Genomic DNA, 27,707 nt, shown 5'->3' on the forward strand with positions numbered 1-27,707 from the left:
CTCTCTGAACCACCTGCCCTGCTCGCTCCCACTGTCTGCAGACACGACCTCCTCCAGATCCCTGCTGAACCTGCCTTATCAGCTCAGGAATGCAACCCCAGAGACACAACCATTCCGGTTACTAGCCTATCCTGCAGTTGTCTTCTTCACATTTCACTAAACACATCAGCTCACACGCCAGCGATAAGGCAGACACTCAGCAGGCACCAGTCTTAGCCTGTCCCACAGCCATAGCTTCTTTTCAAAACACCACAAAAATATTTACATACTGCAGCACTAAAATAGAAAATGCAGAAGAGCTAATGCAGTCGCTATCCCCGAGGCAGCAGAGAGGATTCTTCCCTTGCAAGCTCCAAGTCACAGAAATGGATGATGCTTCCCAGTTTCATTCTAGTATTCGGCCACCTACAAAGTTTGGGAATTGGTTCCCACTCCGGTTTAAGTATATTTCTACCAGAGAGATGCCTCTGTTTGCAATGATCCAGAAATCCCAAGACTTACACAGCATTTATGAGCTCTAGAACATTTGGCTACTGCTCCAGGCCACATGCTAGGACACAGACATAGCTCATATGGGCAGACACATTGGTGAGTCCTGTAACCACGAGGCTCTTGCCCTGCTCACCTCATCGTGCCCTAAGCAGGCCCCACAGACCTTCAAGCCGAGTTTTACGTATCCAGGACTCGCCCCTAGCTTTAATTAAGCCCTTAATGACTTTCAGAAGGGCTCGGGCTTGTCAGTGGTAGCGTCTAGTGCTGGGCAGGGCAGCGCCTGTGCTCCTCAGGAAGCTGCCTTTGCACGTTGTCACAGCAGGAGGCCTGGCCCGTCTCGGCTCCGTGCAGATCCCACTCACGATTGTACACGACTGCGTCGCAGCCAGTGATGCCACACGGAGCTTCGGGTTCCACCCCGAACACCAGCAAAGCATTTCTATACATTAGATGCACTGGTGGGACTCCACACAGCCAAATGTCACCTTCACGACTGCCTCTGGCCAGCAGGACTTAACCCTCCTGCTCAGAGGGACAGCAAAAACACTTATTTTTTTACTACTGGGGTCACTTAAAGCAACCTTCACCTCCAGCCACTCATTCCATTGGTCCTCTGCATCGCACTGCTATAATTTTGTGTATGTTGGCAGAAAGAAGAGGTTCGGGGAACTGGCTCGTAATTCTTCATCTGGGTGAGATAAACCTCCAGTCCGCAGCACAGCTGCAGGAGTAGCTGTGTTAGCACAACCACAGTAGCTGTGTGGAGGAGGGAACCATTTCCACTCTGCTACTGGCAAGGTAACAGTGCAGGGGAGCATCACCCGTGTTTTGTTTCTGCACACAGAAATGTACCTGGCGGGGTTTGGATCTTCTTACCCCCCTGCACAAGTCAGGAACACGCTGAGAGGTCATCAACAAATCCTTCCACAAGAGCAGCGACTGCTCGGCAGGCCCGGGCCTCCCAGAACCTTTAAGATGGTAACATTCAAGACTTATGGTGAAGGACAGTAAATAAAAGAAAGAAAAGCAATTTCTGGTTACCTGACACTGAAAACCTAAGCCAGGCACATGTAATAGTCAAGATAAAAGGGTGAAGAAGGGAAATTTTAACCTATTTCTGAGGATGCCGCGAGCATCTTGGGATGCCATGAACAAGAGTCAGGAAGCCCTCAGTGCTCTGCTCCTTTCCCAGCCCGCTGGCCTCCTCCGGCACATCTGATCCTGGCACAGAGCCCTTGGCACAAAACAACCATGGAGCCAGATGCCGAAAGCCATTGCCAGCGACGATCCGGGCACAGCCATTTAAGTCAGAGCGGTTCAAGTCGGTTTTAATCACATTTGCAAATCAGCAAGCCGGAAACTTTGTCTGAGGTCACTGATTTTAATCTGTTTTTCTATTCGCCTCAAAGAGAGGGCGAGTCTCGGCGACGGGCAGGGTTGAGGACTTGTTTATTTGCAGCTGAGCACAGCTCAATGCTACAATTTCTACTCTGGCTATCAAGGGATGACAGTGATGTGCGTTTCAGCATTTCTACAGCTTCCACAAATTAGATAAACAGCAGCAGTGTCTTTGTGTGTTAAACAAAGCTCCCAGAAATGAAGTTGGGGAAGGGGTTATTTTTCTTTTTTGAATACAGGAAAACACCTGTGACAGAGCAAAGAAGAAAAACCAGAACGAGTTTCATTCAGCACAAGCAGTGTCTCTAGCTACTGAAGTGTGTCAGTTGTTGGAATGAATAAGCAACTTCTTGAGAGCAAAAGCTTCTGGGGACAACATTAAACACCAGGGAAGTCTTTCCCATTGAGTTAGTTCAGTTGATAATTTGATTACAAGGAGTCAAAGAGGAGGTGAAAAACTAGTAGAGAAAGGGAGGAAAAAAAGAAAAATCTACAAGGATTTGGACAAGGAGAGCCACTTTTCACAAAAATACCTGAAGCTCAACACAAGCGATGCTGCTTCCTCGTAATGTGCCCAGACAGCTGCCCCACACGCACTGATCCTCATGCTTTGCTTTCCAGTGCTTCCAAATGTCATCAGCTGCTCACAGCTTAGATACTTAGTTTTACGGCAGAGAAAAGACTTAGGGGTGGATTCAGCAATGTGAACACAGTGTGACTGAAGCTCTTTTGAGCACAAAGACTTGCTCTAACAGTTACCTATCTGAATTCCAGAAATTCCACACTGGGAAGAGGCCAGCGAGGTGGCAGCGAGAGCGCAGAGTCCCACAGCCCCGTGGGGAAGACACCAGCGATGCTCAGGTCGCCTCACGTTCAAAGTGACTCCACAGCAAGTTCGGGCTGCTAAGCACAACCGAAAAGAGGGGAAGCGTTTCCAGCGCCCCAAGTGGAAACACATAAAGGAAGAGAGGTGTCTACCTCGGCCGAGCGACTAGCCACGGCTGAAGTGCACAAAGCTTCGCACACGAGCTGCTCCCACAGTTTTAAGCTCACAGTTTGCTGCTCTAATGGAGGGAGTCGGTGTTGCTTCATGTCATTCCACATGGGAAAGACAGGGCCTCCATGACCAAGACAGATGCACAGACGGATGGATAGGCAGACGGCATGTGGCACTGCAGGCTTCCTGCTGAGCACTTGTTGTTTCAGGGACAGAGCTGCCCCCTTCCTCGGAAGCAGCAGAGCTCATTTTACAGACCGGCTCCTTAAGAGGAAAAACACCAAGATGCTGCAAGTCAAGGTGGGGAAGCAAAAACAGACCCGTTCAAGGCCTCTGCCCCCTTCCTCCTGCTACTCCCACAACATATTTGAGATCTGATTTCTCATTCCCTGGCACCCGAGGCCCATGTTCTCCTAAGAGGACTCAGTATTGCCAGCGCTACCAGATATACCAGCTTGAGGCTAGTATTAAAACCCTCATAAGAAAGGGATATTAATGAGCAGGTAACATTACTCCCTCTCCTTTTCGGACAGCAAAACCCTCCCCAAACCATAATTCAAGCCCTTGTGCTCTTGATCATCCCCCTCTGGACATATATGCCCAGAATAGCCAAATGAGACCGGGGGCGATAGAGAACGCCCGCAGGACTCGTGCCTCCCTCGTGCCAGGGAATTTTCCCCGACAAATCCCCGCTTTCCGCCCGGCAGCGCGGGCGGCCACCGCCGCGGCGCCCTGTTGCCACCTGGCGGCCTCGCTCCTCTCAGGCCGCCTCAGGGGGCGAGCGACGGAAGACGCCGGAAGCGCCGCCCTCCCCGCCGCGGGGCCTCCTGGGATTTGTGGTCCCCGCCTCACCCTCTTGTGCTGGCCCGCCGCCCCCCGGGACTCCCCTCCCAGCAGCCCCCGCGCGCGCCACGCCCCCACCTCCCTCCCCCTTCCGCGCGCGGGCTGCCGGGATGTGTAGTCCGCGCGGGGGCGCCCAGCCGCGCGCGGGGCAGCGCGGGGACTACGTCTCCCAGCAGGCAGCGCGGTGCGGCCACCTCCCCGCCCGCTGCCTCCTCCCCCCCGTGCCGCGCCCGCCCCCCCCCGTGCTCCCGCCGCCGAGCTCCGTGTCCCAGCGCGGCCCTGCGAGGCCCGTGATGGCGCCGCGGCGGCGGGGGCGCGCGCCGAGCCGGGGCCCTCGGCCCTAGGGGCGACGGCGACGGGCTGGCCGGGTAGGGGCGGCGGGGGGCTGCGCTGGGGGCGGGGGGCGCCATGTTGGGGCCCTGGGAGCCCGAGGGGGCCGTGGTGGGGACCCGGCGTGCGGGGCCCTAAAGGGGCCTGGGGGTCCCTGAGGGGGCTGGGGGGACTGGGGGGTGCCATAGGGGTGGCACTAGGCTGGGGGTCCCTATGGGGGCTGGGGGGGTGCTATGCTGGGGACACGGGGCTGGGGGCCCCAGAAGGGCCTGGGGGTGCCATAGCAGGGCCATGGGGTGGAGGTCCCTAAGGGACGGGGGTGTCTGGAGGCACTGGGGGATACTGGGGGTGCCATATGGGTGGCACTAGGGTGAGGGTCCCTAAGGGGACTAGGGATGCCATGCTGGGAACACTGGGCTGTGGGTCTCTAAGGGGACTGGGGACACTGGGCTGGGTGCCCCTAAGAGGACTGGGGACACTGGGATTGAGGCTCCTAAGGGGACTGGGGATGCCATGTGGGTGGCACTAGCTTGAGGGTCCCCAGGGGGCCTGGGGCTGCCGTGCTGGGGACACTGGTGTGGGGTCCCTGAGGCTGCAGGGCTTCCCTACGGGGTGGGGGTCCCCAAAGGCGCAATGTCGGGGTTCCAAGCAGGGCCCTGCAGGAGGGGACACCCCGTGGAAGGAAGGAGGGGTGGCCGAGGGGCTGGGGCCGCGGTGGCGGCTCCCGCGTGTCCCCCGCTCACGCGTGTCGCTGGCGGCAGGCAGCCGGCGCACGGGAAGGCGCCGCGGGAGCGCGCCGCCGGGATGGCCCATCTGCGGGAATTCGCCAACCAGGTGAGCGGGGACGGGGGGGCGCCGCTCCGAAATCCCGCGGCGGCGACGAGCGCGACGCTCCCGACAAGTCACATCGGGGCCGCGCGCCCGTCTCGCGGCTCCTCGGGGATTCATCCCGCTGCCTTGCTCCTCCCTGAGGGAAGCAGTGCCGCTCTCAGCGGGAATCACTGTCTCTCCGGGTGTTTTAGGAGAGGGAGGCTGGAAAGGGGGTGAGAAAAGCTGCATTTACAGCCAGAGGCAGACATGTTATATCAGAAGTGTTTGCGCTGGCAACTGGGGCAAGTCGCGCCTGTGCTCTTGGTCCGGAGCACGTGTCTCTCCCGAGAGAGATGCTGGGCCCGGTGGATGTGGCTAAGCGCCCTCCCGGCGAGGACGTTTTCCTCGGAGGACGCACAAGGATGATGTCAGACTTGGGCCTCGAGCTGAACCACGTTCCTAGCGTTGCCTTGCACCGCCTGTCCTCCCAAACTGGTCGCCTGACTACCGGCAGCCGTCGATACCGGGTTCATCTCCGCCCCAGCCGTGTTTTAGGAGAGCTCCGGCCTTCTGTTCTGCTCCTGGATGGAGCGTTAAGCGCTGAAAGGCTCAGTGGTTTGAGACGACGCTTTCCCTGGGCTTCCTCGGTGCAAAATTGGTTCGCGCTGCATCTCGGATCGCAGGCTGCCTTTCACATAAGCTGTTTTCCCCCACGGTTGTGGAATTAAATGCAAATATAGCGCCTGGATGAGTCATAAACAGGGAGAGAAATGAAAGGAAGAGAGGACGCTGTCTAGTTAGCGCTGGAAAAATGTGAAGTGGCCGAGTTCTGTAGCTACAGAAGAGATTCCTCTCAAGCTCGTAGATAAGGAGGTAGGAGAGCGGAGCTGGAAGAAACTGATAAAACCAAGGAGGATAATTGTGAACAGAGGAGTAGGGAGCTGGTGGAATTGTTTGCGAGTGGATTTAGGTGAATGCCAACAAGCTGCTGGTATAGTTGCAGTGTGTATTTTTTATGTACAGCACTCACTGAACTTATCAGAGGGCTCTAGTCTCTTAGTCTATTGTATATTATAGGGTATTGTCTGATTTTTGTCATGCCGTGGCTCTCTGCCTGCTCCTGGAACAGGAAAGCAGCCTGTGCTGTCTGCTCCCAGGCGCTCTCCAGGAATGCCGGACGATCCCTGTGATCCCAGGGCTTGCCGGAGGGCAGGGGCACCTGCGCTGAAGATCCGCTTGCCTGAATCCAGGGAATGGCGGGGAGGAATTGCGAAACGGAGAGACCCCAGCACTGGAGGTGTCGGAGCCCTGTCTTAGCTTGGATTCCCAGCGCCGCTGGATTAGCCTGGGCAAATCCCCGAATGGCTTCCCCTTCCCCTCCCCGCCTCGGCTGGTTGAGGCCGCTGTCTCTCGTCTGCTCCGCGCGTAGAGCCCAGTCTTGGCTCTCCCGTCTACGCGATGCACTCGCTTAGCAGCACTTAGCGCTGCGGGCCGAGCCCCCATTCCGGTTCTGCTCCTTCCGTGGCCTGGAGGATGTCCCTCGAATCCTCTGACTCAGTAACATCGCGCTGCCTTGGAGCAAAAGGAAGCTCCTTGCGAAGCCCTTTCGCCACCGCGGGTTATATTTGTATTTCCAAGCGCTGCTCGCTGCAGGAATCGCCTCCTTAGCTAGACTTGAGCAGGTCAAAACCGTCTCGGGCCGATTTCCTTGGCTGATTGGAAAATTCTGTAGTTAGAGGTAACAGCAGGCACTGCTGTAGTTCCACATAGAGCTTTGGAGACACCAAACTCCCAAGTCAGCTGCAGTTATTAAAGTAATGTGGCCCAGATGGGCTTGACGCTCCTTTTCCAGACCATGGGTGGCACTTGTGCAGTGGGTCACTGGGCCTGGAAACGTCCAGGCCACTTTGCTGTGGGTCGGTCCGGAGATGGAAGCTGCGCTTGTCCTCTTGGGAGCCCGGGTCAGCCGGAGGGTCGTTCCCGCCGCGGTCCCTGTGCTTGCCCTGTCTCTTGGCGCCTTTCGAGTTCAGATCCTCTTCCCCTGTGACTTCTCCAGCTTAGCCTTTCCCCACCAGGCTGTTTCCCAGCGTGTTTGCTCCCGGTAGAGCCCATTTGGGTGCTGCCTTGGATGCACAGGGATATACAGCGACCCTCCCGTGCCTCGGATTGACACGTGCCTGGAGACCCCCGGGGCATAAAGCTTGTCCTTCCTCATCCTGGCGTTCCCCATGGAGCAACGCGCTGGGCGTCCACGGTGGCTTAATCATAAAGCAGCTCCCGATGCTGCCGGGCGCTGGCTCAAACCTGGGGTTAGGTGGGAACGTGCAGCATTCCTGGTCTTGGATAAAATCTCACGGTCCCTGCGGGCGCCGTGGCGGAGCCGGAGGAGCCCCGGGCGCGCAGAGCTCACCGCAGCGGCTCGGCTGCGTCCCGTCCGTCAGAGCGCACTTTGCAGCCTTATTTCTACGCTAATTCTTACGAAAGGCAGAAAATCTAATCACAAAAAGCCTCAAGTAGAGCAGGGCCTCCGGGTGTGCAGCTGGGCAGGATGAAGTGGCACCAGAAAATGATTCTGGCTTCTTCCCTTGCTCTTCAACCTCACTCTTGAACTGTTAATTTTGAAGCCCGGCTGCTGTTAGGGAGTCAGTAATTCTCAGGTGAGGGTATTTTTAAATTTATTTTAAATTTATTTTTTATTTTGCACCTGGCTGTGCCAGTCAGAGAAAGCTGCTCCAGAAGAACGAGTCTGTAGATGGAGGGTCCATCCCGCTCTTCGCATTCCTCTGGGATAGCTGGGTACCTAACGTGGCTTCTGAAAGATGGGAGGCTCCGTGGGCCTGAACGTGGGCTCTGAAGAGCTCATTGACATCCTCCTTCCCAGCATCTCTCCCCGCAAGGGGAGAGGTCTGTAGGGGCAGAAAGCCCTTTGTAAGAAGGTTTCTGCAGTTCTTCCCAGCCAGGGCATGCTCTGTGCTGATCCGGATCCCGTTCATGGAGCGGGGGGTGGTTAAACAGCAGAGCGGGACGCAGAGGGGCAGGCGGGATGAGGCCGGTGCTGCCGGGTGTGCACGGTGCTGCTCTGCACTCCCTGATTTCTTCCTGTCTCCAGCACTCCAGGGTGGACCCCGAGGAGCTGTTCACCAAGCTGGAGCGCATCGGCAAGGGGTCCTTCGGGGAGGTGTACAAGGGTATCGACAACCGCACCAAGGAGGTGGTGGCCATCAAGATCATCGACCTGGAGGAGGCCGAGGATGAAATCGAGGACATTCAGCAGGAGATTACAGTGCTCAGCCAGTGCGATAGTCCCTACATCACCCGATACTATGGCTCCTACCTGAAGGTAGGAGATCCTGCTGCATTAGTGTGGTTTTATTACAAGACTGAGCTCTAACACGCTCGCATGGGGAGGCAGGAGCGAGGGAAGAGTGTATTGAGGGTTGAAGGAGCAATAAAACGAGGGCCAGAGTCATTGGAGGAGAGCGGGGACAAGTGGCATCTCTTCCACTGGGAATGGGATTGGGAATCCTTGGTAGAGGCTGTCAGCACTGAGCAGGAGCAGCCTCTGCACGGCTGCTGCCGGAGGTTCCGTTGGGACCGGAGCAAAGCATTAGACTTTGGGGATCCTGATGATTCCTCACGTGTTTTTTCCAAGGCCATCATGCATTTTCTCAGCCTTCTAATGGAAACATCAAAAAAGCTGCGGTTTCCTGGGCCGCCTCCGTTATCTCTTATCAGGACTTTGCAAATCTCAGCCTGGGAATCCCTTTGGGGAGCAAGAGTGTTTTGCCAATCCACTTTTTGAGTTGGCAGCCTCATTACCAAGGTCGGAGGCTGAAAAACTCCCCTGGTTCTTGACAAGCTGGAGATGGGCTGAAGTGGAGTCGCAAAGCTCTAAGCCCAGCTTATCCCTGTGGGCTGCACAGCCTGGTTCCCGTGGCAGTACCGAGCCTGCTCAGATAAAGCTGCACTCCAAGAGCTCTTAACCTGCATTCTTGCTTGCAGGGCACGAAACTGTGGATCATCATGGAATACCTGGGAGGAGGTTCAGCCCTGGATTTGGTAAGTTCCTGGTAAGCTGGAGCCTTGGTTTGAGAACTGTCTCTAAGATAGACGCTCGTTTGCTGCGTGCCGTCGCTCCGACAGCCCTGAGGGGTGCGGGATGGACGTGCTGCTGATTTGTGTCCCGGGAGAGGGAAAGGAGCCAGTGGACAGAAAGGCAACGCAGCCAGTTGTTTTTGAGCAGGTCGAGTCCATGTCTGTCCTCAATGAACCAGGGATCAGCTCCCATGCAGAGTTTGCAGGGTTGCTTGGTGTCTCTGTAGCCCTGGTCCGTGAGCAGGGGTTTCCAAGTGCTTGGGAACACAAATGATGTCTAACCTCAGATTTTAAGGGAATACCAATGCCGAGGTTCATTTGGTGAAGGCCGGCTGCTCTGCATTCTTCAGCATGGATTGTGCTTTTTCTCCTTGGGATAATGAAGTGTGTTTTTTTCAGAGCAGTAATGAAGGGCCCAGCGTGAAAGCTGCTGAGCCTGCACTGACTTAGAGGAAGGGTGTATTAGGGGCCTGTCATCAGCAGAAGGCATCTCAGTGTCAGAGCATCAATTACTGCACTGGGAAGGCTGGTCTTGTTTAGGAGAACTGATTAAAAGGAGAAAAGCTTTGATACTCTAATACCCTGTTAGAGCAGAACCAGAGGGTAAAAATGTTCCCCGGGCTGTTGTGGAGCCTTAAATTCAGCTTTTGGATGTTGGCAAAGAGGCTTGAGCAGGAGAAGCTAAGAAGTATTTGCAGAGCAAAGGAAGAGAAGAGCTGCTATTGGTGGGGCACGGTTATGCTGTGTGTGGTACAGGAAGCCTTTAATAAATTAAATCCCCCCGAGTTTTTCCCATTTAAAGATGCAGAGATCAGTGGAGAAAAGTGGATGTGAAGCTTGTGGAGTAACACGTGCACTGGGCTGGTGTAGCAAGCGCTGCCTGCAGCACCTGACAAAGGTTTCCGCGTGCCCAGATGGAGAGGCTGGGAAATCTCAGGCATCTCTCACTCTTTAAGTCAACTTCTGCCTTTTTTCAGCTGAAGCCTGGGCCCCTGGAAGAGACTTACATAGCTACTATCCTACGGGAAATCCTGAAGGGCCTGGACTACCTACACTCGGAGAGGAAGATCCACAGGGACATCAAAGGTAAGAGGGGAGAGCTCAGCCCTTCTTCCCTCCCTTAAGGGATGTTCCGAACATGGCTTCAAGTATTATGCAGGTATAGTCTGAAGGGCTTCCAAGGCTGCTTCTCTTGGGTTACTTGTTTCTAGATCTGAAATGGTTTGTTTCATTGTAACTCAGTTTGGGCTGGTTTTAGTCTGGGGGATGTCATGGAGAGGTCCCTTCTCTGGGTTCAGTTCCGTGCGGGTTGCAGCTGGTCAGAAACCAGCGCCCTTGGACTTGTGTGTGTGAACAGCTGCCAACGTGCTGCTTTCGGAGCAAGGAGATGTGAAACTGGCCGACTTTGGCGTGGCTGGGCAGCTCACAGACACCCAGATCAAGAGAAACACCTTTGTGGGGACTCCGTTCTGGATGGCGCCAGAGGTCATCAAACAGTCTGCTTACGACTTCAAGGTGAGCTGGGCGCAGCAGAAGGGTGGTCACTTAGTGTTACTATCAGTGAAATAATAGTGCTAGGATTAATACAGGGGCTGGAGATGCTTGTTGCAGGAACAACAGTGCCCTCTTATGGTGCAGTGTCTGCAGGGAAGTTCGTAAGACATTAAACACCCTACCTGGTTCCATGTAATAAGCTCTTTAGGTCTATCAAAACTTCAGTGCTTTCGTGTGGCAGAATTGCCCCTCACAGAATTGCGGTCACTCTTCTTGCTCCTCTCTCAGGCAGATATCTGGTCCCTTGGAATCACAGCCATTGAACTAGCAAAGGGAGAGCCCCCGAATTCTGATTTGCATCCTATGAGGGTTCTCTTCCTGATCCCCAAAAATAACCCTCCGACGCTGGAGGGACATCACAGCAAGCCCTTCAAGGAGTTCGTGGAAGCCTGCCTCAATAAGGATCCGAGATTTGTGAGTATCGCTGTCTGCCCCGGGATTCAGGCAGCGCCTTGCACAGGCTAAAGTTTCCTTAGGAAGGAGGAATTAAATTAAATTAAATACACCCTATAGAGCGTGTTTTCCGTATTTGCTCCAGAGGCCGACGGCTAAAGAGTTGCTGAAGCACAAGTTCATCACACGTTACACCAAGAAAACCTCATTCCTCATGGAGTTGATCGACCGCTTCAAGCGCTGGAAGTCCGAGGGCCACGGGGAGGATTCCAGTTCTGGTGACTCTGACATGTACGTGCACTGCGAGCGGGTCAGCCTGCTGCCAGGCTGCCCTTGTGGAGCTTTATCCGTAGTGGCAGAGACTGGAGTGACCAATGACTCCGGGAGGTTCGCCATAAATAATGCTATAACTAAGCCTAATTCCTGACTGGGCATTTTTAGGGGTAGGGAAAGGCCTGGAGCCCTGTACTGACATGAAGATCACATGAGGGAGAGCTTATGAATACGGGGATGTTTTGCCTTGACTTCCTGCTTTGGGTTTCTAGTGATGGAGACACAGAAGATGGAGACCAGGGTCCAATCTGGACGTTCCCACCAACTATTCGCCCCAACTCCTTGGGCAAACTGCACAAAGGAATGGCTCTTCACAGTTCCCAGAAGGTCAGTTTGCCATCTCTTCCATAAAAAACAGACTGAACTTAACACAACCTTGAGGCCCTTGGGGTAGCCAGCAATCACTCTTGTTCTACATAAATTTGACCTTAGTTCTGGTATCAAGAGCTAGTGGCCCAGAGCCGCCTCTTCCACATCTGTGCGCTGCTGCTTCTCTGAGCCCTGGTTGAGGTCGAGGTGCTTTGAAATTCAGCGGTTTAGGAGTTGGTTTAGGGCAGTCCGTGCCCCTGACTCCTGCGCCTGTTACTTTCCAGCCTACGGAGCCCATCAAGAGGCAGCCACGGTCGCAGTGTCTCTCCACACTCGTTCACCCGGTGTTCGGGGAGGTGAGTAGGACCCTCCGTCTGTCTGCGGGGGCTGGAGATGACGAGGGCCCTGACAGGGATTGGTGCCTGGGAAGGATTCTGAGGAGGGATGTGGGGCGAGGTACAGAGTAGGGCTGAATTGTACGCGGTGTGATCAGGAAGCGCTGGAGCTCCCGGCCGCGCCGCCTTCGGGCGAGGGAGACGCGGGACGGCGGCTGCCCCTCTGCTCCCAGCCTGGCTGCTGCCCGGGCAGCGCCGCACTCGGGCTGTCACTGTGTGCTCTGCTAGGGCTGGCAGCCCAAGGCTAAGGGATTAGGCAGAGAGAAAACGAGCTTGGAAAATCCATCCTGCTTCCCTGGCCTGCGTTCTGGCTGGGGACAAGGAGTTAATTTTCAAAACCACTGTTATTGGTGAGATAGTGTTAGCAGAGAGCTGAACTGCCTTTCCAGCATGGGGACAATTTAAGTGAGGCTGCTGTAAAGCCCCTTAATGAGCCCAGCTTCGTTAGTGGGCAGGCAGTGCTCAGCTGATGTATCCTGCTCAAACGGGGCACGGGGCTTCCTGCGGCGAGGCCAGGAGCCAGCGTGGTGTTTCTGACACGTTGCAGCTTAAGGACAAGCACAAGCAGACCGGAGGCAACGTGGGAGCCATGGAGGAGCTGGAAAACGCCTTCAGCTTGGCCGAGGAGTCCTGCCCAGGCATCTCTGACAAACTCATAGCACACATGGTAGAGCGGGTGCAGAGGTGAGTGGCCCCTGCGCCGGGAGCCATTCTGAACCACGTAGCAGTGTTAGAGTATGGTTGGTGCTGAGCAGTCCAGGCACCCAAAACAGAAATACTGGTGATGGCAACCAGCAGCCAGTTTGGACATTCCCACCTCCTCAGTCACTTCTAAACGCTTTTTATCTAACACAGTCAGTTCATCGTGCCCTAAAAACCCCTTTCCTACACTAAACAGTTGCTGTCGTGTAAGGAGGTGTTGCACTCCACAGTGATGTGCTCCCCACCTTCACCATCCCTAAGAGATCCTGATTGTCCCGCTACCCGAGCCGTGGCCACACTGCAGAACGTCCCTGGATCACTTCTGCACCAGGCAGTATCCGTTTCACTGCGAGGAACGTGCTTTAAAGCACTTCTTGCAGGGGTTGCTTTGCTTACCCAGGATCAGGTAGCAGGTCCTTAATAATAAATCGCTGAGGGAGGATTATACAGCGCCACGAAGATCCCTGCTGCTTGGCAGGTACTGGAGTAACTTAGCTCTGCTGCTGGGACCCAGTTCAGTGAAATCTGTGTAGTGCAGACAGCAACATCAGCTCCTGGCTCATGAGTTTATCAGGCTTTAATTTAACACTGCTTCAGCTTCATCCCCATCGCCGCTCTTAGTGCTCATCCTCACCCTTCCCCTTTCCTCACCAGTCAGGAAACACTATTGGATACAACAGCAACAGGTCGACCAATTCCTCTCGTTGTTCTTGCAGGTTTTCACACAGTCGGAACCACCTGACTTCTGCCCGCTGACACCCACATTCCCTGCTGCTGTTTTGAGGAGGGGAGAAAGGATTTTTCTTTTTTTGTTTCTTTTTGTTGTCCCAGCTTCATAAGAGCTACACATGAAACCCGACCACCATCTGCTGTTGGATATAACATGGTGTTACGGACTCCAGGACATTTCAGAGCCTTCATGTACACGTGTTTCCATGATAACCCAGGGTGGGGTTTGCAATGCAAGTACAATTTAGACCTTTTGCAGAGCCCGAGACGGGCGGTCTAATTGTTTTTACAATGTACTCAATGCCGTTTTTAATTGTTTCCCTCTGGATGTATCCAGTTTGGCTTGGTTTGGTTCACAGCTTATTCTAGGTAAACGCCTGGAGCTGCTTCTCTTCAGCTACGTTTTCAAAGGCAACTCTGATGCCGGGTTCAGCCTCCTGCCCTTCCCCACAGAGCGTGTGGGAGCAGCACCGCCGTGCGCTGCTTGTTCCCAAGGATCCTTTCGACTCCTTCACACGCTAGGAAAGAAAAGCTTTCAGCTGCAGTCAGCTGAAATGGTGGAGCTTGCTGGGGGTCTCCCCTCGCGTCTCCTTCCACAGGACGGGGCCGCTGACCGTGCTTCCCTTCTGGTGTGTTGGGCCTCGGCTCATCCAGGTTGGTCCTCGGCAAAAGCTGCCGTGGGGCCGTGCAAAGAGATCGTGCTCCGGTCTGGAAGGGCTGGGGAGCAGATAAGGCTCCTCCCCGTGCAGCTTTCTGCAGCCAAAGGGGCCAGGCGGGTGGCTTTTGGTGGCCCTGGGGTCTAAGCTGAGTGGCCGCCCCACAGCGTTTGCACCAGTGTTGCAGAAGGGTTTGAAAAAAGGATGGGGAATAAGACAACCAAGACACTGACAGGGCTTCAATTCTTTGAAAGGCAATTTCACCTTTTGTAGAGGGTTTTGAGGCAGAAAAAAAGTCCCTGTCTTCTACAAGAAGATAAAAATCAGATGGGAAACAGCAGCAGTGTCTGTATGTTGCAGTTGGGGTAGCAAAACCACCCTGGGCCGCCATGCCCTTCCTGTCCACATTCCCGCAGCGGCTCCTCGCGCAGTTTGGGAGCTGAACCAAAGCCAGGGCTTTGCTCCGGTGACCGGGCGCGTTGCTGATCGCCAGCAAGGGAGGTTAAAGCACCTATTGCTGCATCACCCGCTCCAGGGAGGTGCAGCGGAGCCACCCCACGTCGCTTTGCCTTCTCTATAGCACTAGTTCCTCGAGCTGATCTTTAATTGAGGTTAATGATCTGAAATCTCTCCTCGAAAGGTCCAGGAAACCAGGTGTAGGATCCTAATGCCTGGATGCTGTAACCATAAAGAGGTTGCTGTTTTTTTAGACACCCCAACCTGTCTGTGGGTGCCTGTGAATGACGTGGCTCCCCTGCAAGCTGCCGAGAGCTGCTCAGCGTTTCTGTTTTTAAAGCTAGGCCCCTTTGTGCGTGAGCAAGGCTAGACTTTCTTTTCTTTTTTGGTACTTGGGTTCAGGTTTTAAGTGTTGTTGGTCTCAGAGGGAACATCCGTTTCCGCCGTGCCGGTGTCCCAGGGCCGCTGGGGCGTCCTGCTCCGCTCTACCTTGTGCTGAACGAGCGCGGCCGCTCCGCGGGGCCAGAGCCCAGTTGTGCAGGGACACTTCCCTGGGTGCCGTGGGAGCTATCGGAGCCTGTATTTATGGAAAAATAAACACAGAGCAACCCCTTTCCTATCCCCTCGGGAGAAGGTGTTAGCACAGAGCGAGGACACTCATGGAGGTGGGAGGCAGAGGCTGCAGGTGAGCAGAAAGGTCCCTGCTGCTTTTTTTTTTAAAGTTGTTGTTCATGACGGTAGCAAATTGTGTCAATAAGGTACCTTGTATTATTATTATTATTATTATTCACATGCACTGCAGCGTAACGAGTAAAGTTTTTAAAGGAAACAAGCCCAACCACCTTCCTTCAGTATTCGAAGCAACGACAGTTTTAGCTTTCAAAGCGTTGAAAGGGAACTGCCACTTTCAATAAAGTAAAGGATCAAACGCGGTTTGTGTCACTCGTCTTTACCAGAGCAGGGACGCTGGCTCGCGCTGCAGCCGCAGGGCCTTCGCTCTCCTCCCAACACGGCTCTGGAACAGCTGCTCCAAAAGGGAAGGGATAACGGTAAGAATGATCCCATTATAAGGGGCTGGTGCTGAGCTAGGTTTGTGCTGTTTCCCACAGTGCAGCTATGGTTAATAGTGTGGGTTTTGCTGGATTCCTTTGGAAAGAGCTGCGGGATGGAGATTAAAGTTTCTCTTGCCAGCGGGGCACCTCTGCCTTCACCTCGTCACAGGAGAGACGTGGAGGAGAGCGCGGTCCACATACGTGCTTACAATACCGGCTTTGCTGCCTTGCTGCTGGAAAAGCGAGGAGGACGGCTCCGTCTTTGAGGGAGCCGGGCGGAATTTGGCAGCTGATTTGCTTTGGAAATCAACCAAAACCAAGGTGGGAGCAGAGACCCACTGATGTCCCTCTGAGCATGCTTTTGGGGGGATTTTTCTTTGTAAATGACACGTGCTTGCACTCACCTTTCTTCGAGGAGCTGTTGAGAGCGCAGCGGCCGGAGCGCATCCTTCCCTCTGCTGGAGCTGGAAGGGAGAAGGATCGGATCAACGCAGCGCTCTGAGGACAAGCCGGACGCCCGCGGCGCCTGTGGGCGGCTGAGCAGCTGCTTTACAAAGCAAAGGCTCCAGCACTTAATTACATTAATGATCCCTCACCCGTCCGACTCTCTCAACCTTTGCAATGGCAACGTAGGCAGTTTCACCCTGGCGCCTGGGAGCGCAACAGAGGCACCGAGCGCCTCATTTATGTGCGTGTTGCTGACACTGGAACTGAGGTTAAGTGAAGCAGATGGGCCGGTGTGAAAGAAGGATGTGAATTATCTAATGGAGCGCTGTCTAGAGCAGCTTTTGCCACAAGAAATGGCTCCAGTGTCATTACCTGCATGGTAGAAATTGATGCAAAAATGCATTTGTTGTGGATCCTCTGTGGTGGCAGAAAGAACATGGGTTCCTCTCTCCCTTAGTTGGTGTCTTGGCAGCAAGAAATAATTGAGGATTGAGGACCACTTGTACTGGCCTTTCCTAGTGCTAGTGACGGTAGCAAAGATGCACCAGAATCCTGCAAAGTCCCAACAAAGTAGAAATTTTGACCTCCTAAACTCCTGACGTGGGATTTCATGGAAGAACTAATCTACCATTGACACCTTCATTGGTTTGAGAGCTTGCCAGGGCGAGAGGCAAGCAGTTTTGCCAGCAGCAATGAAGCTTCTGGCCCCTAGGCCGTGCTCCTGCATCTTGGCTGTAGCGCGGTTCAGCTCCACTTTCTCCACCTAAGTCCTGCTGCCTCCTGCAGCTCTTGGGGTTTGGTAGGGAGCACAAGAGGTTCCTCTTCCAGGCACCCCCCTCAAGGCAGGGCAGGGAGCACACACGACTTGAAGGAAGTAAATACCCAGATGAAGGTTAAGGGCTTAAGCTGCTCAAACTAAGGGATCATCCGCTGCTCAGCGACCTAAAAATAAGGGAAGACTCTGCTCCCTGCCTCTCTGCTGCAGTCGGAGCAGCAACGGCATCGCACTGCTACAGAGCTGAGGGGAGGGTAAATACACGTGGGGTTTTCAAACAATCTGTGCATTAGCAACATAAAGACTTAGCAGTCACGGACCACCACCTTCAGGGGGTCTCCCCACATCATTTTTCTAGCTGTGCCAAGGGCTTGTTCAGCCCCACCTGCAGGACTGGCCTTTGAGGCTTGCTGAATTCCAGCTGCCCCGGTCCTGTGTCACTCACACTTCAGGAAAGCCGCAGGCCATCTCTTCCTCCTCCTCCTCCTCCATGTCCCTCGGGCTGGGTGGTGCCTGTCTGCTGCAGCTGGAGCACTGCTGACACTGAGATTGGATGATAACCTTGGAAAACACTTTATTCAGTAAACCTAAGCACTGTAAAAACGTCTTATGGTAGCAGAGCTTTCTAGAGCCAGTATTTAGGTCAATGCAGTCAATGGCTGGGGTTAAGGAGAGGGCAGAGATTTGGTCAGAGGCCACCCCTTGCTCTTCCACTCGGGACCTTGTTACTCGAGCCCTTCCTTGCGGGAGGGCAGCAAAGGGCTGCCAGGGCCTGGGAGAGTCCTCATGAAAGAGGGAAACACTCCCGGGAAAGACTTTGGGACATTGCCCTCACCACAGAGCAGGGGGTACCACCTAGAAACACAGCTGACCTGAGAAATCCATTAATTAGGAGCACAAAACCTCCAAGTTCTGAGGAAACTCAATGCTCCTGTGAAGATCCCGTCTGCCTTCCCATGGCAGCCCCAACTGAGGGGGTGGATATGCCCAGGAATAAGAGGCTGAGAGTGTTTTATAGCAAGAAGCTATTTACTTTAAACAGTCGTGTTCAACTAGGTCATAACATACGTCGTCAATTCACATTTACAGACCTACAACAGATGATTAAGGAAAAAAAAAAAAGACAATGCTAATAAATTAAGTACATTTAACTTACACTGGACAATGGTCACTGAGGGGGTAGTGAAGACTGGATCTGCTGTCGCTCTTGTCCACGAAGCAAATGGCAGGTGAGGGTCTGGAAATCTCTTTGGACTCCTTCACTCCTTGCAATCCTCATCCTTTTCCATGCAGGATGGACTTAGCCCACAGCCTAACACAGCCTAGGAGCCTGCACCCACTGACCTCTCTCCTTTCCCCTTTCCACAAGGATCTCACCATTCTTTCATCCTCACAACATGCAGCACTTCCATTTTTCCCTCCCTACACAAGTTCTTAGTTCCTTCTCCTAGTACATACAGTTTTCTACCTAGAAGGTAAATGGAGTCCCTAGAGTCCATTGAAACCAGGTCCAACAGCGTTTTGTGGCAGTTAGTTTCTCACTCCCTCTTTGGGGCAACCAGCTTGACCAAAACAGAACAAACAGCAAGCGCTTCGGAGTTGATACAGAGGTTTAATAGAGTCCACAGACACTAACGCTCCAGCTAGAATCCAGTGACTTTTACACCTTCATGTGAAATGAAAGATGGGGCCGCCCCACGTTTCAAAGTAAGAATAGGGATTTTAAAAGTCTTTAAGTGACACAGAAGCACAAGCGACAGTGGGTTTCAGAGGAGCTTGTCCTCCCATGCTGCTTAAACGCCTCGAAAACATCACCCCACAGAGGGTGGACAGAGCGTTTCCCAGCCCCTGCCTTAAGTAATACCTGTTACAGGATGAAGAGACATTGGAGCCGTAATATGAGAATAGCAGGTGACCTTCTCAGCATGCAACTTAGCGGGCTTCTAAGGAAAGAACCATGTACCCTACCTGGACCGACCCACAATCCTGGCACCTCAACAGCTTAGAGGTTCAGGCTTCCCCCTTCCCCTGCAAAACTGTTGCCATAACAGTTTCCAAAGAGCAGAATTGTTCTGAGCGCTGCGGTTTCTGCTCGTGATTAACTTTAAGCTAAGATATCTGTGGACCCCGTTAGTCTAAGGGGACTGCGCCAGCAGGTCGACGTTAAGAGCAGCGGGTGAGCGAGCGGCCGCGTGGCCGGCCGTGCCGAGCGCCCGGGGAAGGGGCCTCCCGGCAGCCAGCGAGCCTGACACCGGCGGCCACCAGCCAAACACACCAGTGGCCACCAGCCAAACACACCAGCGGCCACGCAGTCACCGTGTAGAAAGAGGGGTCTCGGCTGCCTTCAGGGGAGGCAGGGGCGCAGGCTTGGTACGAAATACCTCCCACCAAGCGTTGCACGTTGTTGTCAGCTTCTCCCTAGGCAGGTGCAGCTGGAGCAGACCTGACCCTCCTCCACGCTGCGCAGTCCCAAACAGCCTCGCTCTCGCTTCCCAGACGAGGTGGAAATGAGCATCCCGGGTCTTTGCTTTAGCCACGCCAGGGACTCCTGTTTCCACGCACCTCTTTTATTTGGATTATAGCAGAGATCCCGCTCTGCCCCGCTTCAGTCTGTGTGACTCTCCTTCTCCTCCTTCGGAAGCAGCAGGTTTGATCTTGCAGGAGAGTTGGTAGCTCTCTTGATCACCTCCATCCACCTAGCAAGAAAGACATGACAGGACATTAGGATGCTCGACCCCTTGCTCACTGTCACCTCAAGCTAATCCTGTGCTTTGGTTAGGGATTGCATTACTTTAACCAGGCATCACAGAACATTTTCTAACTCTCTTTTAATATTCCTTTGGGAAACTAATCACCCCGTGTTAGTAAAAAAGTTAATTCTTCAAATGAATAGAAATAAATGAGGGAGCAGACTGGAGCAATTAGAGCATATACAGCAGACTGCATCAGGAAAAGCTTCAGGGCTCTAACAGATGGTCTCTTTTATCAACATTTCTATTCCTCAAGAGTTAAGCCAAATTGTGGGCATGTTAGTTGGTTTCTCTCACTTCAACTGACTACAGGAACGTGGAAAACCACCACCACAAAACACTTCAGACACTGGATGTTCCCTACATCCAGCTGAAGTGTTTCACCAACTCCATCGTGTTCTGGATATCTGATATTTTCAGGTTCCTTGAATGTCTTCCTAAGAGCTGGAAGGGCCAAGGCAAAAAAAAGGAACAGGAACAGGTTGAGCTGGGCCTGTTCAGCCTGAAGAAGAGAAGGCTGAGAGGGGACCTGAGTAGTGTCTAGAAGTACCTCAAGGGAGGCAGTGAGGAGGATGGGACCAGCCTCTTCTCAGTGCTGGCCAGCGATATGACAAGAGGAAATGGCCGCAAACTGAAGCACCTTAAATTCCACAGGAACTTAAGGAAAAATTTCTTGACAGTGAGGGTGACCTGGAACAGGTTGCCAAGAGAAGTTGTGGAGTCTCCTTCTCTGGAGACACCCGCTTGGACGCAGTCCTGTGCCAGGTGCTCTGGGTGACCCTGCTTGTGCAGCGGGGTTGGACGAGATGACCTCCAAAGGTCCCTTCCAACCTTAAGGATTCTATGATTCTTGGTTAAACTAAAGGCCAGGGAAGCCCCAAGTTATGTATCTAAAGAAAAGAGCCAGCACTGGAATAGGAGCTACATGGGAAATCTATTTTCTTCTTTTCTTTTCAAGGGACAATCCAAAAATTGCATGAACTTGCACTTCCTGCTCTTACAGACTGACTTTTACAGCATTAAACCTAGTTTAAGATGGGACAAACACACTAAAGAGCAAATTTGCCTGTCCCAGGAATGATCTGCAGCGCTTTGAGCTCCCAACTGTGTCTATTAGTGCACACTGTTGCCTCTTGCAACTGTTGCCAGCCTATCCTCTCAAGTCATATGGGCTGCTTTTCTTACAGTAAATTAGGCAACAGATCCTCAACTCCTGATAATATGGGAACAAAACAATGAGAAAAAATAAAAACTCTTTGACTTCTGGTAGCTGAGCTGCACATTGCTCACTCTTATGTGATGTGCTCCCAAGTGAGGGAGAAGCACGCGGGGACTTCTCAGTAACAAAACACTCCAAAACCAAACACACAAAACAGCCCAATACCACCCTGCAAGGCAGAAAGCCACGTAAAATATCCACTACAGAGGATTAGTGCCCATTACGCTGCCGGGGGAGATCTGGCTTTCTGAGAAAAACAAAATGTTTTTAGGTTTTCCATATGGTTTTTAAGGAGAAAGTTTGGTACATGATCTGTTTCAAACCTGATTCATTTAGGAGTGTTTTGGACCCAGACATCTGACTTCCTAGAACTACCTAGCGGGGCTGAGCATCTCACAGCCCTTCCAACCATGCTACTCCCCAGCTCCAAGGGGCCTCCAGCCTCCTGAGTTGCCCCTGAGCCTACAGCTCCAGCTGTAATCACCATCTTTTCCCTTGCAAGGAGGAAGGCTCTGGTAGAGGGACCTGCAAACTTTATAGACATGAAAAAGGGAACTTTCTCACTGGGAACGTGCTGGGTCTTCTGGAAGGTCATTTGAATGACGGTTGGGAGCTCTGAATACCCTAACTCCAGCCTCCCAGCTAATGAACTAACAGAATGGTGCATCCCGAGACAGAAAAGAACCCAGGAAATTACCTCTCAAAGGTATATTTGCTCTCAGCCCTGAAGAAGTACACGTGGGACTTGAACTGCAGCTTGAAGACGTAATCCTTCTGAATGCCGTCCGCCTCCGTGGGGGAGCTGACCGCGTAGCCGAGGAGCGGGAGACTGGCCAGCGGGAAGTCGTCCTGGAAGAGCCCAAGGACACAGGTCTTAGCGCGAGGCACCCGCTGCGGCTCCGCGGCGGCCAGCTCGAGCGTTGGCTCTTTGGTTGAAGACTTAAGAAGGTCTTAGTATGTTACTGGGTTGCTGAAAAGGCACCATTTCTCAGTCTCCTTCAAGAGAACGGTTGCTCCAAAGCCAATGATTTCCGTTTCCAGTTGGTCCCCCAAAGTTGCCTCCTTGGGTTCCTGGGTCCCCTCTGCCTACCTGGTGCGTTTTGTAGAAGAACAAGCAGAAGTTGGTGAAGACGACCCAGAGTTTCTGCCAGCCGTTGCTGTTCTTGAACTTCCGCAGCAAGTATCCCGAGAGCTGATTCTGGGAGGGAGCGAGAGGAAAACCCCTGTGAGATTTCCCTCGCTTTTCCTTGAGGAAAAGACAAAACTGCCGTGGATAAAAACCCCAAAGCTCCCGCGTAGCAGCTCTTGCTCCTGCGCTCTCAAAGGCCTCTTGGGTATTTCATACAGGAATAGAATGGCTTTGTGTCTTCACTAATTCACTAATTCTGCCCAAGCAACTCTTGGCCCTTTGCCCAGTGAACATTTTCTCTCCACAGATACTGAGTTACTCTATGTCTAAGTGTTTGCTGCAACTTGGAGTCACTCAAGGTAATGCAAAGGAGAGAGCTGCACCGATTCATTGGCCCAGCTGCCATTGGACTGATGAATCCTTTGCAGTCTACAGCCAGGAAAACTCATTTGGAAAAGCACTGGCCATAAAGGCACTTATCCCCTTGTTTAACTTTTTCTACCCACCAAAAATAAATACATAAATAAATAATAAAATAAAATAAAGCAGAGGGGAAACGGACTGGTAACGGAGGCTGGAGCAGGATGCAGCAGCTACGCGAAGCAAAGCGGGCTGCAGGAAAGCACTGCGTGGGTTAAACACGCTGGGCACCGCTGCGGCGGGAGAAAACCCACGGCACGGGATAACAGCAAGGGGATTTGAGAACGAAAGGCAGAAGAAACAGGGGAAAAGCACAAAGAACCATTTGAGGAAGCAGAAATAGGAGGAAATCCTGCACTGAAGAATCGTTACGGCTCTGCCACTGGATGGATTGGGCCTCTTCAGGCTAGTACAACTTCTGAGATCCGCTATGGAATTACAGAGTGAGGAGCGGTAAATTTTGTTGAGAATCCCCTGGTTCCTCCCACCAGTGGTGAACTTGAGGCTTTTTTTTTTTTTTTTTTTTTTTTTTTTTTTTTTTTTACCTGAATCATGCACAGGTAATCAGACAGGGAAAGGCTCTGGTTCCGGTACCAGCAAACATGGGTGATTGTGTTGGGCCGTTGGGCCTGGCCCAGCAAATAGCGAGGAGGAAGCTCTGGAGAAACAGCAAGAGAGCAGAAAACTGAGCGGAGAGAAGGGGGAGAGAAAGAGAAAAAAACAAACATTAGGATAAGAGAAGCAAGACATGAGAAAAGCATCTGTTAAAGGAAAATGGGTTGTGAGTGAGGGAAAAAATGGTGGTGTTAGAACATGCAACAGATGAAAGCAAGAGGATGGCGTGAGAACCGGCCCATTCAGCACCAGAGCCTGCAGCGCGCCGGTCTCCTCATCCAGACAGGACACAGCAAAACGGTGCCTTTTGCCAGGCTATCGCCCTGAGGAGGAAGGCTGCATCCCAGAAACTTCCCAGTTTTCTTTGCTGGCTAAAACGTCAAACTTCTGGACATGAAGCCAACGGAACCCATCTCCAGGAAAATTGCCCACGGAGAGCTGATTCATGCTACATGCAGCCTGAAAACACAGAGGCTTCAGCACCCAGCTTTTAGCTCCTACCATTACACCAAAAAGCAGGGTGAGGGCATCCGAAGGTGGAAATACACAGGGGCAGCCCCCTGGATTATCGGTGTTTCCCTAGCGAGCAACCTCCTCTTTCTCTCCAAGGTATTTTTGGTACATCCCTGCTCACGGAAGCCTTGCGAGGATGAGGGCCTCCAGGGAGGTGTCCTGCAGAATGGCCACTGAAAGGAAAGGTGGGCACCACTTCCCTGTTCTCCATCAGGGAATCTGGAGTTTATGGTCTTGATATGCATGGGATTTGGTACAGGAAGGCGCCCTGAGCGCACGCGCTGCACCAGCCCTGAGGCAGAGTAGCACCCGAGGCAGCAGCCATGCAAAGAGCAGTCAACTCAGAGGAGTTTGGTCCTATGGATATCCTGCAGTTGCTTGGCCAATTCCCTCTTCCGGAGGATTTGCGGAAGCAGAGCCCTGCTGCGGGGAGAGCGGCGCATGCGGCGGACGCGGACGTGCACGGAGATGGGCCCGCACGCAGCCGCCTTCCCTCGCGCCCGCTCCTGCCGGCGACGGGGCAACGCGGAGCCAGCGGGACACCCGTGAGCGCTGCGCCCCGCGGGTACCTCGACGGCCACACTGTGGTCGGTCATGGAGACGCTGGTGTTGCGGTACCAGCACACGTGCATGGTTGTGTTGGCCCGGTGGTGGCTCTGCCTGTCCAAGGAGCTACGGGAAGAGTGAGTGTCATCTTCGAACTCCTGCTCTAGGGAGACCTCATCAGAGGATCCTGGGGGAGGAGAATTCAGCAGCTGTTTAAGAAAACGGCGCGAGACAATGACAGCGAGAAAAGCAGGAATGCCTCAAAGTGCTGGGATTCGTCTGCTAGGAGCCAGCTTGAAAATGAGCCCGTCTGAAGTCGTCACTCAACCCGGGGTTGCTGACTCAGTATTGCATGCATTTTGCTATTTGATCTTAACAGGAGAAGAGCATTTTATAGCACTCATTCCAAAGCAGGGGCTGAAGAGATTCCCTTGTTAGCGAGGAACTGGAAAAATTCCTCCAAGGAGGGATATTGTGTGGTTCTTCACATCCATGCCAACACTGAAGACAGGGACAGGACCACTGGGCTACAGATGTGACTGAAAGGACAACTTTTCTGGGCAAGAAATTGTATTACATTGCTAAATGGAGAAAAGAGATAGGTAAGTGATAAATGAGGACCCAATAAAATTAACTGTTCGGCAGCTGGAGGATCTCTGTTGGGTTTAGCCTGCCAGGAACACCAGGCTAGGAAGACAAGCATATTCATTCTGAATAAAACAGGACAAGAGCTCTCCAATACTGTAAGAATGGTAAGATACAATATTTATGTCATCAAATTTCCATCAGGAAAACAAAAAAGAGGAGGAATCTCACCTCACTCTGTTCAAGAAGGCAAGAAGAGCTACTTACTGTTGGAACGGTTGCACACGGAGTTTTCCAGAAGCATCTCAGACTTCTCTGTGGATTTCTTGGCCATTTCGATCGCCACGTTTAGGTCTTCCATCCACTTGCCCATCTCCAGGCGGGTACTGCAAGACGAAACAGCATGAATGTCACCTCCCTGGCCCCAAAACTGCATTACAGGGCTGCATTTCTCCAGGAAGGCAAAACTTCCACCCCAGTAGGAAAAGGCATCCTTTTCCACTGAAAAAGAAAATCAGAATTCCTCAGAAACGTGACTAAAAGCAGCCTTCCTGATTGATAGGAAACTCATTTCCTATCACTTTCCCTGCTATTTTCAAGCCCCCTGGGAAAAGTTTAATGTAATCATTTTAAATCTTGGGCTGAATAAGAAAGAGCAAAAAGCACTACGTGAAATCTCCTGTTCATCCTCTGAAGAGTAACTACCCAGCATGGATCATCGCTGTTCCTCATGCAGAGGGATGCTCTTCATTTAAAGGGCTTCAGAGCTATGTCAAATCCATGTTCACACTTCCACACCAAAAAGAGCCCTTTGGAGATGCAGGATTATGACCACACTGGAAAGGACGATTCGGAGGATGAAAAGCAACCTGAAATCAGCTTTCAAAGGAGATGCACGATTTATCTTCCATCTCAAGCAAATACAGAGGGTGCAGGAAGATGAGGGTTTCTTTCAGCTCACACAGACCCCATCACAGGTTGCACAGCTGAGTCTTGGTATCCCCGTTCTCATGCGAATGCAACGGCACAAGGTTTTTCCTTCCAGAAGCAAACATGGCCTCAGCATTTCTTCTCCCCCTCCTGCTTCATTCCCTGCCTGCACAGGTTTTGTTTAAAGTGTCATATACGTTTCTATGGAGTATTTGATGGAGCATTTTGTTGTAGCCACCTGTTTTTTTGTAGTAGCTCATAAATTCCAGAAAGTTTTCCATTTAGACTGCAAACTCCAAGCATGGTCTAAGCCAGCCGTATTTTTTTTTCTGATAGGTAGGGAGGGGAAGAAATCAAAGGCAAAAAATCCCTTTGAACTATTCCCAAGTTATGACAACCTACATTTACTTTTCCAAATTTAAGACCATTTCAGGCACTTTCTGGCTCAACAGTTGCCTGGAAATTGTTGACCTTAAAAACCCTGAGGTCCCAGACTGGAATAAGAGGAAGAAAAAAAAAAAAAAAAGAGGGAAAAATAAGGCAAACTTTGCTTTCTGAATATGTGAGCACACAAAAAGCACCAGTTGCTATGCCACTGCCTACCTGGCTTGACAAGTGTTCAATAATAGTTATTTTTTAAGAACAGGAGCTATTAACTAGTAGAAACAAACCCTATAAAATTAAAAACTGAGATTTATTGCTCCAGTTCTGCATTCCCAAGGGACACAACCCCGGCTGCTTTCTAAGGGAACTGCAGATGTTGAAACCCTCCTAAAGCTGAACCCGAGAGCTTAGGTGAGGGGGACAACTCCTCGCCCTAAACTCAGTGTCTAGGGAAAGGTTACACTGAAAAGAATAATTTACTATTTGCTTATTAAGCTGCTCTTTCCTGGAAAACAACATTGACAAACGAATTGGGAAGTGTCGTGTATCTGTTTTAAAGCTGCCCTTTCCAGGGAACACATGAGACACCATCCTGGCTCTGCACTAAGTAATCAAACTCTAACTCTTCTGAGTAGACACGCACTAACCACAAGCAATTAAGGAAATTAACATTACCTTGCTGCCACTACTATGGTTTTCTGTGCTGAATAGATAGTGAAGCAGTGTGGGACAGCCCATTCGTTCTCACTCTCCTCCACCTGCAGGAAAAATAAAAGGTTTTTCTCATCACTGCTCAGTGACTGATAAATCCTCGAAACTCTCCTTTTCAGGGCTGGGTAGGACTTTTGCTCACAAGACGACTACGAGACAATTGCAGAAAGTGCAAACAGCTACTCCTTAATAAATACTGCCTAATTCAAGTCTATTTTGGCTCTATATGAAAATCTATATCGTGTTCTTCTAAGGGCACATCTGCAGCTGCATGGTACCACATCCAACAGGACCGAAAAAGGAGGATTCTGAGCAGGATGGAGCTCATTACTCACCGGTGGGTCGAGCACTATTAGCTGCAAGTCAAACACAGAAAGAACAACTGCATTAGAACATGCTGGGGGGATTGATTTTATGCTGAGAAGCAGGGAAAACACAGTAGGATAAATCCATATTCTCAGATGGTCTTTTCACAGCAACGACTCGTCAAACAGGGGCGTTCCAGCTGTCTTGCTGACAAGGGGGAATGAACAAGCTTATTCCCACACACAGCTCTGTGTTTAGTACATAGGCTCTCTGGAAGTCCAAGTCCACAGTCAGCAGCACCAGAGGCCACAAAGATGGCAAAGCTGCTTTGACTTGCTCTGGAGCAGGTTGCTGCTTTGGTCATCACAGCCCTCAAGAAATAAATGTCTTGACCTGACAGACAGCAAAGTCATTTCTTTAATACGGTGATGCAATTTGAAGCCACTTACCAACATGCCATGCAGAGGAAGATGTCCATGAATTTTGAATTGGTTTGTCCCTGTAACACCTTTGCTTGTGTAGAGCAACATATCTGAGAACTGAGAAATGAAGGGAGATACAATCAATATTCTCCAGACCATAGTCAGTGCCAAGTATTTTTTGACTTCTTTATAAAACCTGTTGTTTGAGAAAAGCACCAGCCCTTCATCGATTTGTCTGCTTCCCTTAAAAGTAATCATGTTTATAAGCCAGAGGCAATTAACTTCAAAAATTCTGTTAAATGTGCCATTAAAGACACAACCTGAATAGGCTGCTTTATCACCACCCCTGCCGCATATAAGAAAATCCCAACATGAAAACAGTTTCATGCCAGCTTTATCTCGAATATTTTA

General features: G+C 52.0%; 2 protein-coding genes across 2 annotated transcripts in view; one reads left to right on the plus strand and one right to left on the minus strand.

Moving 5' to 3' along the window:
• Nucleotides 1-4,845: 4,845 nt before the first annotated feature.
• On the plus strand, nucleotides 4,846-13,698 carry STK25 (serine/threonine kinase 25). The gene is made up of 11 exons (XM_088530290.1): nucleotides 4,846-4,894; nucleotides 7,980-8,210; nucleotides 8,873-8,929; nucleotides 9,943-10,051; nucleotides 10,323-10,480; nucleotides 10,748-10,933; nucleotides 11,058-11,203; nucleotides 11,458-11,572; nucleotides 11,839-11,910; nucleotides 12,497-12,633; nucleotides 13,368-13,698. Exons 1-11 carry the CDS (start codon nucleotides 4,865-4,867, stop codon nucleotides 13,405-13,407), a joined length of 1,281 nt encoding a protein of 426 aa, XP_088386416.1. The 5' UTR covers nucleotides 4,846-4,864; the 3' UTR covers nucleotides 13,408-13,698.
• Nucleotides 13,699-19,352: 5,654 nt separating this feature from the next.
• The window catches only part of FARP2 (FERM, ARH/RhoGEF and pleckstrin domain protein 2), a 60,638-nt gene continuing 52,283 nt past the window's right edge, over nucleotides 19,353-27,707 (minus strand). Inside the window, exons 21-27 of the mRNA XM_088530291.1 lie at nucleotides 27,324-27,413; nucleotides 26,533-26,615; nucleotides 24,811-24,929; nucleotides 23,982-24,145; nucleotides 21,826-21,933; nucleotides 21,433-21,584; nucleotides 19,353-19,462 (exon numbers count right to left, since the gene is read on the minus strand). Of these exons, the coding sequence (XP_088386417.1) occupies nucleotides 19,372-19,462; nucleotides 21,433-21,584; nucleotides 21,826-21,933; nucleotides 23,982-24,145; nucleotides 24,811-24,929; nucleotides 26,533-26,615; nucleotides 27,324-27,413 (807 nt within the window). The 3' untranslated portion in view covers nucleotides 19,353-19,371. The remainder of the gene's footprint in view (nucleotides 19,463-21,432; nucleotides 21,585-21,825; nucleotides 21,934-23,981; nucleotides 24,146-24,810; nucleotides 24,930-26,532; nucleotides 26,616-27,323; nucleotides 27,414-27,707) is intronic.

The sequence above is a fragment of the Tinamus guttatus genome, unplaced genomic scaffold, assembly GCF_059628265.1.
Source record: "Tinamus guttatus ecotype Peru unplaced genomic scaffold, ASM5962826v1 Tinamus_guttatus_pri_ptg000364l, whole genome shotgun sequence".
Taxonomy (NCBI): Eukaryota; Metazoa; Chordata; class Aves; order Tinamiformes; family Tinamidae; genus Tinamus; species Tinamus guttatus.